The sequence below is a fragment of the Electrophorus electricus genome, chromosome 8 (assembly GCF_041902795.1).
Source record: "Electrophorus electricus isolate QZ-2024a chromosome 8, ASM4190279v1, whole genome shotgun sequence".
NCBI classification, from domain to species: Eukaryota; Metazoa; Chordata; class Actinopteri; order Gymnotiformes; family Gymnotidae; genus Electrophorus; species Electrophorus electricus.
In genome coordinates, this window is record NC_137504.1 from 14,937,698 (window position 1) to 14,950,000 (window position 12,303).

The 12,303-nt window shown below is 45.1% G+C and overlaps 1 protein-coding gene across 5 annotated transcripts in view; it reads right to left on the reverse strand.

The window, feature by feature from the left end:
• Window positions 1–5,846: 5,846 nt before the first annotated feature.
• Window positions 5,847–12,303, reverse strand: part of dacha (dachshund a) — a 111,105-nt gene continuing 104,648 nt past the window's right edge. For all 5 annotated transcript variants that reach the window (XR_014124742.1, XR_014124741.1, XM_035527325.2 and 2 more), the window contains 2 exons: window positions 11,159–11,224; window positions 5,847–7,016 (listed from right to left, as the gene is read on the reverse strand). Coding sequence is in view for 3 of the 5 variants with exons in the window: in XM_035527325.2 (XP_035383218.1) it covers window positions 6,979–7,016; window positions 11,159–11,224 (104 nt within the window). In the remaining 2 variants the exon portion in view is untranslated. The remainder of the gene's footprint in view (window positions 7,017–11,158; window positions 11,225–12,303) is intronic.

Sequence of the window (12,303 nt, forward strand, 5' to 3'; positions counted from 1 at the left end):
AGAACCAAACACTCCGTACCAGTTCTGCTCCACTTAGAAGGAAAACTAAAACAATCCATCAATTGTCAGAATCACCGGACCGAATGTGGGAGAACTAAATGGATGTTAGCTTTGGAAATCCTCTCCCATGCTTCAAGTGATAGCGCTGCAGTAGTGTCTACAGCTCCCCGTATAAAGTCATGCTTTCTAGCCTAATTAGAAAAAAGATGTACTTCATCAGAGTTTCTTTGAAAAAAAAATGGTTTAAATTGTATTTCTGTGTACAACTGCGTATTTTCTATTATGTTTAGCGTGTGTGCGGTACTCACTTTGATATAAATATATAACCGCAAGCGGAATGTTTCCCTACTGCTGCCAGTTTACATACCCATCAGTTACAATGGAAAGCACATTTAAAATTTCATTCATCAGTTCCATAAATCAGTTTTCTGGGACAAAAAACAAACTTATAATGCTTAAAAGGGGTGCATTCTGGCAAAGTTTGGGGAATTTTCTGCGCACTCTTTCAGCACAGCATGACGCCCTTGTGCCATTTTGCCACTACAATTACAACCTCTTCGGTTTTCGCTGGAGAAACAAGCCGTGCCCATCCCAGCTCTAAATAATGAAACGGGGCGGGGGTGGGGGGGGTGGGGGGCATGGACACAACTCGCTGAAGCTGCTGACCAGAACGTTATCGCCTGCAGACATCTGAGGTTGCTCGAAACATTCCTATTTACGGTGTGGCGGAGCAGAAATAAATAAATGTGTTAATATGTTGGGAAGGCTGGCTAGAGAGCGCACTGGTGCTGTTTGGTTTCGCCGTGATGATGCCATTTATCACGCGCTGACAGCCCGCTTTTGCGGAGAACGCGGCGCTACGCGGACCGGTTCGGCTCTTCGAGAGCGTGCATAAAACGAGACAGCGCAGAGCGGCGGTCCGGTGTGCTGTCGTGCTGCTGTTGCAGTTTTGCGCAGGGAAATTGCCGTGCTTTCGGACACCCACACAAAGCACTTACTAACAAGTAGCCTTCAGTATATTATGCGCTTACAATTTAAAGATTTATTTTGATGTGTTTAATAATATAGGAAGTTTAAAGCTCTCTACGATATTCGTTGTAGATTTCACTCTGTCACGTTCATCCCCCTCTATATCCCACCCGGCTTCCTCTTGCATTTCTGGAGGTCTGTTCTCGTCTCATCCGAAGTGTCTCAGAGTGCACAACCCCGCAATGCAATAGGCTGTAGGTGCTTGTTTGCATACTGTTAGTTGTAAGAAGAAAATGTGAATATCTAAACATTGTCAGTTCTGAATCGGTGTTGGACATTGTGTCTTCTTTGTAATTATTCCTTGCTGAGAATAACTATGTACAAGTTCATATTCTCCTGTCCTTCAACTTTGTGTTTGTGTGCATGTGCAAATGTGTGCGTGTTTGCGCGTGCACGTGTGTGTTCAAGCAAAGAGTACAGGTGGTGATTTATGCTTTTGCGAGCAGTGAGATGCGACTTGACATTTTCCTGCTGTGGTGTAGCCCAGTTCTGGCTCCATGCTTCATTACGTGGCGCTCCCAACGCGATTCCCGACCCAGTAAAAATAACCTGCACTCGTTCAAATGTGAACAAAAAGAATGTGAGAGAGAGAGAGAGAGAGAGAGAGAGAGTGTGTGTGTGTGTGTGTGTGGTGAGGTGGCAGGGAGGGTTCAATACCCTTTGCTATTCTCACCTCCACCTGAATTTCCATATGGTTATGTGTCATAACTTCACTGAACCTTCAAGTTGAACACACACACACACACACGAAAACATTGCTTCCAACCATTTCAGACTAGTAACGTAAACGAGATAAAGATATAGGTGAATAAATAAACATTGGTGAGTACAAATAGTTTACATTTTGCGCTCATGCTTGTATCTTCCCCCAACAGCACATTGTATCTCTAACAGCACGTGAGCGTGACTCAACCCGCTCTCAAAAGGGTATCCACTTGTCAACAAAACATTAAATGATTAAGTCTGTATCTGTCGAGACACAGCCGCTAAAATAAAAATGCGTGCGCATGGACGTAAAGACATCTCCGTGTTTTCGCTGACCCAAATTAGGACCGTAGTGAACATTCAATGCATTATGGAATCAAGAATTAGAATCAAGGTCTAAGCACAAGCGCCTTTTGGCTTAAGCCTTTTAGCGGCAGTGCTTGGCTAGGCCGAGGGGGGACCATCCTCTCTGAGAGTTAGTTCAACCCTTTCACTGGGTAATGTAACTAGGCAAAATTTATGCTCCCCTACCACATCATCAATATGCCTGTTCTGGCCCCTGCTGACCGACACAAGGTTAAAAACGTGATTAATGTGCTTGAATTTTATGTTCATGCGAATACTGAAACAATACTTCAGTTTAATTCACATATATTCACAAAAACACTTGAAATAGTATAGCTTCAGGCCATGATTAGTGTCGCTTGCCAATGTGTGTGCTTACCATGATGAATGAAAGTCAGTTTTGAAATGTATACATAGTTGCTTCCCTTAACTTACAAAGCTGTGCATTCTATTGCATTAGTTTGTTTCTGCTGTTTCATTTCCGGGCTTCCTGACCATTCCCAGAGTATGTTGCCCCACTGAAGGAAGCTGTATGTAATGTTCCTTTGCACCTATTACACATGTTTTTTGAATCCATTACTTTTCAAGTACCACTTAACCTTGCTGCTAGGCTTGTTTTTCGCACTGATATGGGGTTCGCAGTCTTCCAAGTTATACTTTGCTTGTTGTGGCTTTTGCATGTTTTATTGTATTTTAAAAAAATAATTATTCTTCAACTGTGTCCATGAATTCTAACACAATAAACTGTTATTTGTTTGCATTATTTTCAGATGACAGATGCAATGTGCATAAGAGGAAAGAAGGAAGGGAAGATGGAGAGAGAGAGAGAGGGGGAGAGAGAGAGAGAGAGAGAGAGCGAGAGAGAGAGAGAGAGAGAGAGCGAGAGGGGGTAGGGGTGTATGTGAGCATACCAGGAGGAAATTCCTAGACACCACTTTATCTTCACAAACCCACACCCAGGGTTATTACTTGCCATTATGTTTAAGAGTGAAATTTATTGCTGTTTGTATTTTGTTTAATGCAGCCCGCAGGTGAGACCCCCTGACGCCGCTGCAGACGGACGCTTTAGTGGTCTCTTTAACTCCCATGGCCCCAGCATTTGTTTACCTGCTCTCTGCTTTTCCAGTGAAACGCTCAGATGCGCGCCCCCGACAGCAACCCCTGTTTGGGTTTCGTTTAGCCTTCAAGTGCATGGTTTTTGTTAGCTAACCGTTGCATGCTACAGGCATGGCAACAGACCCCGAGCACGCCTGTCCTTATAAAGGTCAGAGGACCTAAAACATACATACAAACAAATAGAAAGATGGCATGTGAATGTAAAATGATCTTCTCTCCATACATCAGGCATAATACTGGCCTTCAGGCTTTCCTCCTGTCCTCAGCTGGGTCAGAGTGGATTTAGTATCGCATGCACTCAAACTACCCCTTACGTGCTCCAAAGAGTTTCCATGTGTCAGGACGTAGACCGCACCGCGTTCACTGACAGGGCAAGGCAGACAGATCTGTGCCATCCCCCGCCCTGCCCCCAAGCTGCCCTTCCACCCCAAGGTAAGAGACGCTGTCCCGCACCGCTGTGTATCCATGAGAGTCAATCGCTGTGGGACACAGCAGGCATAATCTGTCCAAACAGCTCTGCTCCGAAGAGGTTAAGAGCCATCGATCTCAGCCACAGCTCATATTTCATCCCCGGGAACAATATTCTTAATTGACTCGGAGCCGCTGTTATGGATTATAGGCTTGAGAAAAGGAGCAAGGGATGAGGAGGAGCTGAGGGTGGACAGGAAGAGGAAAGCAACACCTGGCTTTAATGTCAAGGTCACAGGTCCACTCTACCTCCACCTCTAACCCTGTGCCTGCCCCCATTTTGATTCATCATATCTTGTTGGCCATAATCAAATTCAATGTTTTTTAATGAAACTCATGCAAATTGGGGTGTTTTTTTGTTTTTTTTTTTGTTTTTTTTTTGTGCTTTTCGCTGATCAAATAGTCTGCCGCGGCGTTTGTCTTTTCATCCCTCCCACGCCCACTCTAAAAAAAAAAAATCACTAATCATAAATTAAGTAGTTTTACTACTTTACATAAAGTCGGTAAGTGAGGAGAGGACTAATCAGGACTAGATCAAACGAATCGCTCTTAATTGAAGTGCAAAAGCAGACCCTCTTGGTTTTGTTATAGAGAGAGGACTACTCCGGGCTCCAGTTCTCTTGTCTGCAGCCTCAGTCCTTTTCCTCGCCGTCCCAGCGGTCCGTGCAGGCGCGGACAACAGACGAAACACGGCAGTCACTCTGGGAAATGTGGTCTCGAGGGGGTGCTGCTGAATGGCTAAGGGGGGCTTGGGAGGACGTGTCTAATTAGGTCAGTTCCTCTGGTGGGTGCAGGTGAGCGGCACTAGCTTGAGCAGAGCTTCTGCAGAGCGAGACATGCTGTGGAGCTTCAGGCTGGCAAACGCTACAGTTTTAGGTGTGTGGGTAGAAAAAAAAGAACCTTATTATTAAAAATCTTATTTGAGCTGTACAGAGACTTGTTGCCATGGTGTGAACTATTTCATGCTGCAGGGCGATGGCTTTGAGATTGTATCATTTACGTCTGCACCTCACTTAGATTTCCAGTTTCAGTTCACGTTTGTTGCCTTTATGCCTTAATCATTATGTGAGGACCTTGTCTCTTGTGGGAGATCTATAATTAGCATTTATTTAACTTTTCTTATTAAGGTCTAGGAAGTTGCACCCACCAGTTACAATTTAAACCTTCATATGTACAACTCCAGTCTGGACACCCAGCATCCATCAGTTTGGTGATTTGTCCTGCTCTAACATACCTACTAAGCCTGATCTTCATCTATGGTGCTGATCCATGTGTGTTAGAGCAAAGGAACCACCAAACTGGGCAGTACCCTGAACCTTTAGTGTTATGCAAGCCTGTTGGACACAACCCTACATATGGATGGTGCGTGTATCCACGTTGTCTCCACCTGTTGCTGTAGGAGACGAGCAGAACGCAGGAACCGTAAAACGCATTTACAGCGCAAAGTGGACATTTGCTTGCTTTCTCACTGTGGTTGTCAGTTTGCAGCAAAGAAAATCAATAAATCCCCATGGTTTGTAGAGCATTATGTTTTCAAATCAAAGTAAGAATGGGGAGAGGATTGTACTACTTAGAGGAGGCAGAGGTTGGCTTTTTCAACCTGATGTTTAAAAAAAATTTGCAAAGGTAGCCATTTTTTTTTACCTTGGCATTCAGCAGTTAGTAGTTGATGTCTGTCTAATACAGTGTTCCACTTCAAGCTCACTGTGAAGAGGCAGGAACAAATACGGCCCCGTTTCAAATTTCCAAGAACTGAACTTCTAAAAAAGCTGCAGCGAGAAAATCAAACCAACAAACAATGTTTTCAAGCTCATATTTATTACTCCCAAAAAACCCAAACATAATCTACCAGGATGACGTCCATAGAGATGTTTTATTTGCTGTGTCATGTGCAAGGCTGTGATTTATGGTTATGTCATCATTTTAAAACAAGGTCAACCATCATCGATAGCTGCCAGATTGTGATCATGTCTCCAATGGAATTCCCAGAAACGTTAAAAAATAGATTAGAAGAGGCAGCTCTTTCGTGTTGAGACAGTATCACTTGTCTTCAGTGTTGTATCTACAAGCATGCTTGCATCGGAGGTGCGTCAGGGTACTTTATTTTCTATGTCTGTTTTCTTTCCCTTTGCCACTAAAAATGTATCCACTTTATAACGACATTAGAGTAGCAAATGCTAAAGCATTTTTACAAGTCTTTATAAACAAAGGTAAAAACAGAAAGGGGGCGAGTTACAGTAATACTGTATTTATAGCAACAACAACTTAACACCTTTTTTTAAAAACGTTTTAACTTGTCAAGGAGTGATACAAAGACCATTGTCAGAGGGGCGAAGTCAGATGTACAAAGAATATGTTTCAATATCACTTCTCGAACATCCGCTCGAAATGCTGATTAAAATACGGTCAAGAAACAAACAGCAAAATGAAACAATAGAATAATAAACACTCCAAGAAGGAAAAGATGACATTACTACATTTCCTAAAAAATACAACAGATTCTTTTTAAAAAAAGGAGAAGTCCCGTGTCTGGCAAAGACGAAGCCTCGTCTACAGACACTGTCCATAGGAGAAGCTTGCTGGTCCTGACTGGAGTCATTAAGGTGTCCATGTTCAGCGGTCTCAGTTCCTTTAGTCTTTTCAAGCTTTTTGTGGACATTTGTCCTTTAGAGACTCGTCAAGAGCTTTGTGCTGTACAGAATCACTGCTGCACATGGGGTCAAATGAAAGCAATAATAATAACAATAATAATATAATTAATAATGATAATAGCAAGGCTGACGGTGGGAGAAGGGAGAAACGGTGAACACAGGGAGGACGCCGGTGTGTGCTTTGCAAGAAGATGGAGGACTGACCCAACAGTGTGTGTTCACCCAGAAAAAAAAGCCAAACCACTTCATTTTAGTCTCAAAAAAGGTTAGGATGTAAGAGGAATTGAAAAACAGAGGGAAAGAGATTTTTTTTTGTGTTTGTTTTTTGTTTTTTTGTTTTTTTTTACAAGTTGTTGTGGTGTGGTGGGCGGCTGCCAACAAACGGTACTCAGGATAGAGATTTCTCACGAGGACCGCATCAAAACTCAATCTTGGCGCGAGTTCTCACACACACACACACACACACACGCACGCACGCACACACACGCACACACTCTTGAGTCCTGTACAGGAGTTTAGGGTGATTGGTCATAATCACCCTGAGCGCTTCACATACAAACCCCACACCCCCTCTCCACACCACTCCAGGCAAAGAGTCCATAGCGGCATGAAGCAGCGCCATCTACTGGTGGGGAAGGGGGCCAACAAGGGCTGCCGGTCCATCTCAGTACAGGATGGGAGGTTTGGAGTAGGGTCTGTTCTCTGGACACCAAATGAGAAAAGAAAACATTACATATTAATCCATCTCTACTGACAGATTAATAGGAGAGAAAGTAAATTATAAAGCTTTAATTTAAAAATTACACACACACACACACACACACACACACACACACACACACACACACACACACACACACAGAGTGTTCCTCCTTTAAATCCCTTCCACAAAGTACTCTGATAATACTACTGCAGTCTTCCCACCGAAGCCTGTTTGGAGAATGAATCATTTAGCATTAGCTGTTGACATGACACCCCGGATCAGGAATGGACAAGTGGCTGGGAAGGAGAGGATGCGGCACAGTGGTGTGTTAAACCCAGAATTCCAAGTTTCTGCCGTCGCCATGGAGGAAGCAGTTCATCAGAAGCGGATTGTTCTTCTGTGTGCAACGTGCCTGTTTTGGCGAGTGATAACAGATGAACTAATATGTATTCAGGATGTAAAGGTAGGCATGATGTCATGGGGGTGGGGGGTTGGTCGATCGGACAGCGTGAACTGTCAGAGTGTGTCATGTTGCTGGCTAGGTTGCGATCCGCCTACGTTTACATGCAACAATGTTTTCATACAAACTTGTGCAGATTTTTTCGTAGTTAAATGCTGTAACGTGCGTCATGTGAACACGTGACATGGGAAGCTCATATTACTCTGTTCACAAAGGAGTTAGAGCCACACAGAGGCCCACCAGCTATAGCCAGCAGACTAATAGAGTTGCTCAGATGGGGGCACCAAAGATGTGTTTTATCGTGCTGTGAAATATGACTTGTAATATCCTGAAGTGCAATTAATTGGGCCCTATGGCTGACAGCAGGCTAAATCTGCCACAGAAATGCAACACCCAGGGGAAGATGAGTCCAACAGATCATCCGCTTCAACCTCCGATCTGACACAGAGCAGGAAGGGGAAGCAGCCATACTCTTCGGTGGGGTGAACAAACCGGGCCTGTCAAGTGAGCGTCTAAGGCACCATGAAGATCCCCAAAGGCAGCATGACGTTCCCGTTCCCCAAACCGCGCGTTCTAACTTCTCAATTCTATACTCTCTCCTTTCTGGTCATGTGTGGTCATGTGAGTTGATCCCCAGACATCCAGCTGCGTGTGTCTTCTCCCAGACCTGACCAGGCCTGTATCAGCCTGGATAGATATATTAACTACAACCAAAGGTTTGGATTTCATGGCCCACATGTGAGATACTGTAAATAGATGCGTGGAGGGGGGTGAGGGGTTGATCTTCCATTGGGACCCCCTGCACACCCACAGACCCCATATTTTATGTTACTCCATACCCGCTTCGTCCCTGCGTCTGATGCAAACTACCCTGTTTTGGTGAAGCTTGACTTTTTCATACCATATTTTTTTCCCCTTTTCTGCCAATTAGTGGGTTGTAAACTTATGTATATGAATGGTACCCAAGGGGCTCATTTGGGGGTGTGTACATCCAGCATGGTTGGTGCAAGAGTAGGTCATTTGTAGTTTTCAGCACTGTTTGTGAGCACATAATTACCAAAGTTGGAGGAATGCGATAGCGCTCGGACAAATGGCCGGGATTCGTGACGGAGGCATCTGAAGATACTGCCCGTCTTGAGATGCTCTCTCGGCACTCCTGGTCCACCTCCGTAATTACTTTTCCTCCTCACCTCTCCCCTCCAATCCCCCCGCCGTGCTCCCCACCCTCTCTCTGCTCCCCACTTCTCTTAATCGGCTTGGAAAGTGATGTCACCTTCTTTTGTGTTCAGCAGTTTGCTGTTCGCGCCACTTGTCTTGATTAATCAGAGAAGGCACGGGCCAGCGTAATGGGCCAGCACTGGCCTGGAACCTGAGAAAGCGTAAAAAGCTTTTAGCTCGCCAAGCGGGCTCTCTGCAAGGACAATCAAACCTAATGAAATCAGTTGTCAGTGCTAAGCTTGCAAAACTGTGAAGTCCGACTTGGGAGTGAAGCGGGAAATAATTAGATTTTTGCTGGGCATAATGGATAAATGTGGCAAGGCGTGGGGGCTGGGCAGCAGACTTGAGAGTGCGAGGGGCTAGGCAGACCGGACAGCTGACTTCATACACAAACTCTTGAAGAAAGTCCTCTTACTCATCCACAGAGCTCCTGATCCATAGACCGTCAACAATTAATGGTACCCCCAGCAAAATTTACCAAAATGCATAGAAGAAAAACACAGACTACATCATTTAACTTTTCCCCTAACTGATGAGAAACATTTACTAAAGTCTTGAGTTCTTTGCATGTCTTGTCTAGGCATCCTTTAACTAAGTAATACGGCAGGAAAATTGCTTTATGACAGTCATGTTTTGTTAACTATATTCAACAAGAACACTGTTGGCTTGCAAATCCTTACTTTAGGCACCCTGGTCTTTAAGATGACCTCAATCTATTCTAATTGACAAAAAAAAAAAAAGCAGTCAAACAGCTGCAGATAATGCTTGGGGCTCCTGTGTTAACAGCCAGCCCATAACCATTTCTTCACAGTGGGGTCACGGTTGTAAAAATAAATAAATAAAATAAAGGTTGCTAAATGTGACGTGACATCTTGTCATTGTCATGGGATGGTGTGGGCATCGCTGTCGAGAGTGTAGAATGGAGGAAGCGTGACAGTTTAGCGCTGAGACCAAACGATTACTGACCTGGAGCAGAGCCTTTGACTTGCGCCTCTTGTTGGCCTCCGAGTGTTACGGGGCATGATCGCACAATCAGCGCCACACCATCCCCAGCCCTGTTCCTTGCTTTGAAAGGTCAGAGGTGTCACAGCTCGGACGCTGTCGCTCGTCCTCATCTCTGCGCTAGCATTAGCGACGGGTCTGTTCTGCTTCTCAGCACTTCTGATGACAGGAGGTTCGAAGCGATGGCGCAGAGCTCCGCAAGATCTCCAGGATCGATGCTCGAATCTGCAGTAGCCTTCTGTCTTTTTTTCTCAACTTAATTGCTAGCACTTAGGATCAGTGCACGTGCACATGCTAAACGGGTCCCTATCCCAGAAACTGGCTCGTGCGGTGAAGATGTTTCTTGTCATGGACATGGAGCTCTGAGCCTTTCATCTTCTGGTTTTGGAGGTCTGAGCTGCTGGAGAGTTACGGCCTTGGAAACATGAGAAGGGCCGAAGATTTAGAGTGAACTCTGTCCCTGATTCGTCTGCGAAACCCACCCACCGGTGACCGGCCGGTGACCCCTTTTGAGTGCAAACGCACTCCGGAGCCAGCCCGAAGATAAAGACAGGACTGAGTGAAGGCTTTGCACAGGGTTGCGGTGCTCTGCTGTTGCAGCTCTGCTGTCAAGCACCGAAAGAAAAATAGGCATCTCTGTATTTGCACATTGTGAGACTGGCTACAGAGGTGGAGGGGAGGAGGGAAACACAGCACTTTGTAGCATTTCCACTGTGTATTCCCTAAACATATGTATTTATTCACCTTTTTCTCGCCACACATCTCAGTGAGATCTACGGCTGAGGGTCTTTAATTTACCTTCAGACGTGTTGATAATAGGCCCCATTCGTCAAAGACTACTTAGGCCAGATTCGGGAGGTTCGCTGTGATTCGAAAGGCGTGCAGATGGAACGGGGTGACTATGAGAATGTGTGGGTGGGGTGTGGATGGGGGTGGTGGTATAAAATACAAACAGAAGTTGCGGAAAACAGAAGCTGAAAACACACATGGAACAACATGAGTTTGCAATCCCCCATCTGAAAAGCGGGGATGTCTTCAAAGGGCCCGAGGAGAGGTGGGGCGCGGTTTGAGGAGGGGCCTCTGGTTAGTGTTTGTGGTGGCAGAGCAGGGGCTGGAGGGGGCTCAACCTTATCCGTGGCCCCTGGCAGCCAAGACAGGCTGAGGGGGTTCCCCACCATGTGTGCTGCACATGGCTGCCTGCGTTTTCCCTCCACCTAAACCTCTTTCCCCCTCGCCTCTAACCCCTGTAGTACAATGGGAGAGCCACTCTGATGGGGGTAAAACAGGATGACAGGAGCCACTTTAAAACTGGGACTTGGGATGTGGGTGAGATCCGAAGTAAAACCCTCCTGCCTGTGCTGAATTCTCACATTGCACAGTGCAGTGCAGTAGGTACACACACACACACACACACACGCACACGCACACACACACAAACACACACAGAGTGTGGAGTCTTACCTTGTACGGATGAGTTCTCCTGCTGATTGCTGTTATGCTCAGGCTCCGCTTCAGGTATCACTGCTTCTAAAAACCAACCAATCAAAGCGCACCATTAGAAGGTTCTAATCAATGCTCAGCCAATCAAAGCACACCATTAGATGGTTCTAATCATTGCTCAGCCAATCTCCACATGACCTCACAAGCAACACGGTTAGAAGGCTTTCCATGAATCATAGAGGATTATAAGAACATGCAGTATTCTTTAGTCTGGGGACGTATAAGCACAAAGTTGTCATGCCAGTACCACCAGCAAAAGTGACTTTGCATTTTCAGTTACAGAGAATACACCTGAATTTGTTAACTAATAGTCTTTTTCCAAGTTTTTCCAAGTCTCATAGTCAGAATAGAAGTTACCTATGAACCTGGAAAACATTTAACAAACTATATGTGAAATTACACTTTACATCTAGGTATTGTATTTATATATTTTGGATATCATACCATGGAGAATGAACATTACTTAACTCAGGCATCAGTCAGCAAAGAACAGACATGCCAGTCAACTGCAATAGGATTGCTTACAAAGCAATCGCGTCTCACCGATAAATGAACAGGAAATCACCGAATACAAATGTGACGAAACAACAGATGCTCCCAGTACCATACAGCCCCCACCCCCAAACGCTCTCAGATGAAAGACAAAAACAAAAGGCATATTTCTCTTAATGAATACACGTTTAATCAGCCTTGGCCAATAATTGCCCCTGCACGGCGAAAAACGCTCACAGATGTTCTCGTGCGCTCATGGGCTTTATGTCTTTCCCCCGTTTGTGTTCAGCTGCTGGTAAGATATTCACAATTAAACAAGAGAAATCAAAACAACGAGAGATTAGGAGAACAGTTTAGCCCCTGCTGAGCGTGTGTGTCTAGAGCGCTTGCGATAAACATCAGCCTTCATTTCCTCCTCCAGCGTCATGATGCTAATGCATCACTAATAGTCAGGGTTACTACGGAAACCCCAATATCAGCATTGATAAGGACATGAGTAAGAGGACAGGGAAGAGGCAGAGCTAGGAATATGGCCTGGGAGAGTGGAACGAGGGACGCAAGAGGAGATTAGAGGAGGGGAGAGGTCTTTTAAGACATTTTTGAACGTTTGCACA